The sequence below is a fragment of the Alosa sapidissima genome, chromosome 5 (assembly GCF_018492685.1).
Source record: "Alosa sapidissima isolate fAloSap1 chromosome 5, fAloSap1.pri, whole genome shotgun sequence".
NCBI lineage: Eukaryota > Metazoa > Chordata > Actinopteri > Clupeiformes > Clupeidae > Alosa > Alosa sapidissima.
In genome coordinates, this window is record NC_055961.1 from 5,876,812 (window position 1) to 5,881,811 (window position 5,000).

At 49.1% G+C, this 5,000-nt stretch overlaps 1 protein-coding gene across 5 annotated transcripts in view; it reads right to left on the reverse strand.

Moving 5' to 3' along the window:
* ryr1a (ryanodine receptor 1a (skeletal)) overlaps positions 1-5,000 on the reverse strand; it is a 110,830-nt gene that overhangs the window by 5,713 nt on the left and 100,117 nt on the right. For all 5 annotated transcript variants that reach the window (XM_042092435.1, XM_042092434.1, XM_042092433.1 and 2 more), the window contains 8 exons: positions 4,894-5,000; positions 4,231-4,307; positions 3,975-4,149; positions 3,461-3,547; positions 2,907-3,215; positions 919-1,049; positions 513-555; positions 64-203 (listed from right to left, as the gene is read on the reverse strand). The exon at positions 4,894-5,000 is cut by the window's right edge and continues 1,185 nt beyond it. In XM_042092435.1, coding sequence (XP_041948369.1) covers positions 64-203; positions 513-555; positions 919-1,049; positions 2,907-3,215; positions 3,461-3,547; positions 3,975-4,149; positions 4,231-4,307; positions 4,894-5,000 — 1,069 coding nt within the window. The remainder of the gene's footprint in view (positions 1-63; positions 204-512; positions 556-918; positions 1,050-2,906; positions 3,216-3,460; positions 3,548-3,974; positions 4,150-4,230; positions 4,308-4,893) is intronic.

The window sequence follows — 5,000 nt, forward strand, 5'->3', positions numbered from 1 at the left end:
CAGGTGTGTTATAATGAGACAGGTGTGTCTATGCATAGAGGTGTGTTGTGAGCAGGTGTGTACCAGGTGAACATGGAGGTGTCGGGTTCCTCGGCCTTCTTGTCCTGATTCTGCTGCTTGCTGACGTCCAGAGAGGCCAGGTCCATCCCCAGCAGCTCTGCAATGCGCTCACGGCCGTAAATGTCCCCGTACTTATCCAGCACCTGCACACACACACACACACACACCATTATCATTACAGCCATAGATGTTTCTGTAGTTACCCAGCATCTGCACACACACACACACACACACACACACACACACACACACACACCATCATCATTACAGCCATAGATGTCTCTGTAGTTATCCATCATCTACACACACACACACACACAAACACACACACACACACACACACACACACACCATCATCATTACAGCCATAGATGTCTCTGTAGTTATCCATCATCTACACACACACACACACACACACACACACACACACTCCTGCTCAATAGAAACAGTACCTTCCGTTTGACAAACTTGTCCCAGTAGTTCTTGGGGAAAGACCTGTGGATGTCAGAACAATGACTCATGAACTTCATCAGGACATGTATTAGGAGCATGTGTGTGTGTGTGTGTGTGTGTGTGTGTGTGTGTGTGTGTGTGTGTGTGTGTGTGTGCCTTACGGAGTGTTGAGCACCAGTCGGTCCCACTGTATTAGGAGCGTGTGTGTGTGTGTGTGTGTGTGTGTGTGTGTGTGTGTGTGTGTGTGTGTGTGCCTTACGGAGTGTTGAGCACCAGTCGGTCCCACTGTATTAGGAGCGTGTGTGTGTGTGTGTGTGTGTGTGTGCCTTACGGAGTGTTGAGCACCAGTCGGTCCCACTGTATTAGGAGCGTGTGTGTGTGTGTGTGTGTGTGTGTGTGCCTTACGGAGTGTTGAGCACCAGTCGGTCCCACTGGCCTTTGATGTCATCATCCTCTGGCTGCTCTGTGATGTAGAGGCCGTCAAACTCGAGCTTTCTCGCTAGCTCCTTCTCCCGCTTAAAAATCACCAGAGGGATCTACACACACACACACACACACACACACACACACGTTCAGACACACACACACACACACACACACACACACACACACACACACACACACACACGTTCAGACGCGCGCACACACACAGAGAAACATTTTAGAAATGCACTTTTGGAACTTGTATTGAAAAGCTCAGTGGTAGCGTAATAACAGTGTTCTAAACTATCACTGTAACTCAGAGATAGGTTATAACACGGTTATAACAGTTACCTCAAAGATGAGTTATAACACAGTTATAACAGTATAACACTATTACAGCACAGTTTTATAGAGCCATCACTGTTATTTAGAGATGGGTTATAACACAGTTATAACAGTTACTGAGAGATAGGTTATAACACAATTATAACAGTGTAACAGTTTAGTGGTGTAGCCAGTTATTTATGTTACAGGTTATTTATGGCACAGATATCTATTCCAGAGAGTACTCCTAAGAGCCCAAAAGATTCTGAAGGACTCTTCTCATCCTAACAATAGATTATTCCTACCGCTGACATCAAGACACACACACACACACACATATCTGACTTTCTCCAACTTTTGCACATCTCCAAAGAACTTTTTATTATTATTATTTTGATTTCTCCTCCATCTATCTACCCATGTCCTTGATTGCCTAGCCTTTCTGCCCCCCACCCCCCCCCACCCCCATCACACACACAAAAAACACACACACTTACATCATCACTGTCATCACCTCACATACATACAGCACACTGCTTGCTACAGTAAGCCTCCTCTACTTGCTGCACACTGCCCCCCCCCCCCCCCCCTCCCTACATACACAGCACATTGTCTTCAGGATCTTCTCCAACACACATACTCTACATACTTACAGCACACTGCCCCCACCTACCCACACACACACACACACACAGTCACTGCTCCACTCCCCTCCTGCCCACACACACATCTTCACTGTCATCACTCACATGCATCATACATACAGTATTCTGCTTGCAATAGTAAGTCCCTTCACCATACTTGCAGTACACTGCCCCCCCCCCCCCCCCCCCTCTCCCCTACATACACAGCACATTATTTCATCAGGAAGCTTCTCCAACACACATCCCCAACATACTTACAGCACACTGACCCCCCCCCAATCCACAGCACATTGTCTCATGAGGAAGCTTCTCCAACACACATATTGCACACTGCCCTCTCCCCACATACACAGCACACTATCCCATCTCCCCTGTCATCCCCCCAACACACACACCAAGACCCCTGGCAGTTGGGTTAGCCCCTTGAGCCGTGGATCTGCCCAAGGTTTCTTCCTTGGTAAGGGAGTTTTTTTTTTTTCCTTGCCCCTGTTGCTCTAGGGTGCTCCTTGTTGGTGCCCCCCCCCCCCCCCCCCCCAATCCCAATCCTCCCCCACCTTTCTTATGCAGCCCTTGCCACTTAAACTACTAAACCCCTCTTCTACTTCTCTTACCCCCCCCCCCCCCCCCCCATTAATACACAAATAGGCTGACACCAGACATAATTTCACTGCATTTCTTACATCCAGTAACTATATGCATGTGACAATAAACTTCCTTGTATCCTTGTATTGTATCCTTGTTGTGTCAGTCTTACAGCCTGCTATAGGCCAGTTATAACTGCTTTGTAGCTCATTATATAACAGCCCAGTTGTATCAGTGTAACGGCTGTTGTTGAGCGCAACCTTGAGGCAGTTGTATCAGTGTAATGGCTGTTGTTGTGTGTGAACTTGAGGCAGTTGTATCAGTGTAATGGCTGTTGTTGTGTGTGAACTTGAGGCAGTTGTATCAGTGTAATGGCTGTTGTTGAGCGTGACCTTGAAACAGTTGTATGTTGAGCCTGACCTTGAGGCAGTTGTATCCGATGATGCACAGGAAGGAGATGATGGTGTGTACGGTGGCCAGGAAGGTCATGCTGGGCTGCATGTAGCCCGTGCTCTCCTCCAGGAAGAAGTAGACTGGTCCCTCCTCCTCGTCCTCCTCGTCCCCTCCAAGACCAGAGCCCTCCATCTCCTCACCAGAGCCCTCGAACAGGCCTGACCCTTCAAACAGGCCTGACCCCTCAAACATGCCGGACCCCTCAAACAGCCCCGAACCCTCGAACACGCCGGAGCCCTCCACATCGTCGTCTTCATATGGAGGCGTGTCTGACACCTGCACACACACACACACACACACACACACACACACACACACAGGTGAAACACAGTTTGTTTTACAGATTTCCAGAAGATTTACAGATTTGCTGAAGATACAGTTCGTCCAAAAAAAAGGGTGGAGGAGAGGTTGACACACACACACATACACACACACACACACACACACACACACACACACACACACACACACACACACACACACACACACACACACATAGAGAAAGACACTCTGAAAGTGACCTTGTAGAAGAGCAGAATGAAGTTGAGAGCGAAGGAGATGAAGAGAGCCAGGAAGCGCAGGTTGTAGAAGTTCCGGGAGAGGTAATTCTGTAGAGAACAGAGAGGAATGGTCACACACTCACCCACACGGTCACTATGGCATGGACCTCAAGGTCAACATACCTTACTAGAGCATAATGGCATATATATATGCTTGATTTATTATCATACATGTTCCTGCTACTCATGCCTTGTGTTATTGTATCTTCAAAGATTCCTTTGTGCATCATTCCCTTGGTTACCAGTCCTTGGCATTAGCTCTGTGTTTTTTTTCCCAATGCTTTTTATTTTTTTTGCTACTGGGCGCCCCCTACAGGTATGGAGTATTAGTGTTTTACACAGCTGAGTTCTACTCCCCCTACAGGTATGGAGTATTAGTGTTTTACACAGCTGAGCTCTGTTGGGTTTGTTTAAAGTTATATGCCAAAGCTGCTGAGGCGTCCATGTTGATGTCACCCCAGCTGGAGTGACCCACCATAAATTTGCTCCTCTGCACGTCCAGCTCGGTCCAGAGGTCGAAGCCTCTGTGCTTGCTTGCCGGTGCCTCCTTCTTGGCCTTGGCCGCCTTCTCCACCTTTGGCTCCTCCTCCTTCTTCTCCTCCTGGGCCTTAGCGTCCGCCTCCTTCTGAGCCTTCTCCCCATTCTCAGTGCTGGGGGGAGGGGACAGATGTGGTTAGTGGGAGGGGTCGGAATATGTAATTAGTGTAATGAGGGGGAGTGGCCTAACTCACTCAGCTTTCTCTGGCTCAGGGGGCGGCTCCTCTACGGCAGGGGGCTGCTGCTCAGGTCCCGCCTCCTCTCCTGATCCCTACCAATCAGATGCCAGAGGAGAAGATGAATGACATTCCAACACCAAATTAAGATAATAGGGAAGTCCAATTTAAATCAATAACTCAAAAGTAGAGAGACTTACACACACTAACTCACACATGCACACACTAACTCACACTAACTCACACTTGCACACATTAACTCCCACATGCACACACTAACTCACACTAACTCACACACTGCACACTCAGAAAGACAAACACACACACACACACACACACACACACACACACACACACACACACACACACACTCTCGTACACACACACACACGCGCGTACACACATACACACAGACACACACACACACACACACACCCACACACACACACTCATACACACACCCACTCACACACACACACTCACACACACACAGACAGAATGGACACACAGCCACACACACACACACACTCTCGTACACACACACACACGCGCGTACACACACACAGACACACACACACACACACCCACACACACACACTCATACACACACCCACTCACACACACACACACACACACACACACACAGTCAGAGCCCCCCAACTGGCAGGCGGGCGTCCTCACCGCCTTCCTCTTGGTGATGGGCGAGCCCTCTGGCGTGGGGGGCTCCACGGGCTCAGTGTCGCCCATGTCTCCGAGCCCCCCGGGGGTGTCTATGCCCGGGATGCGGC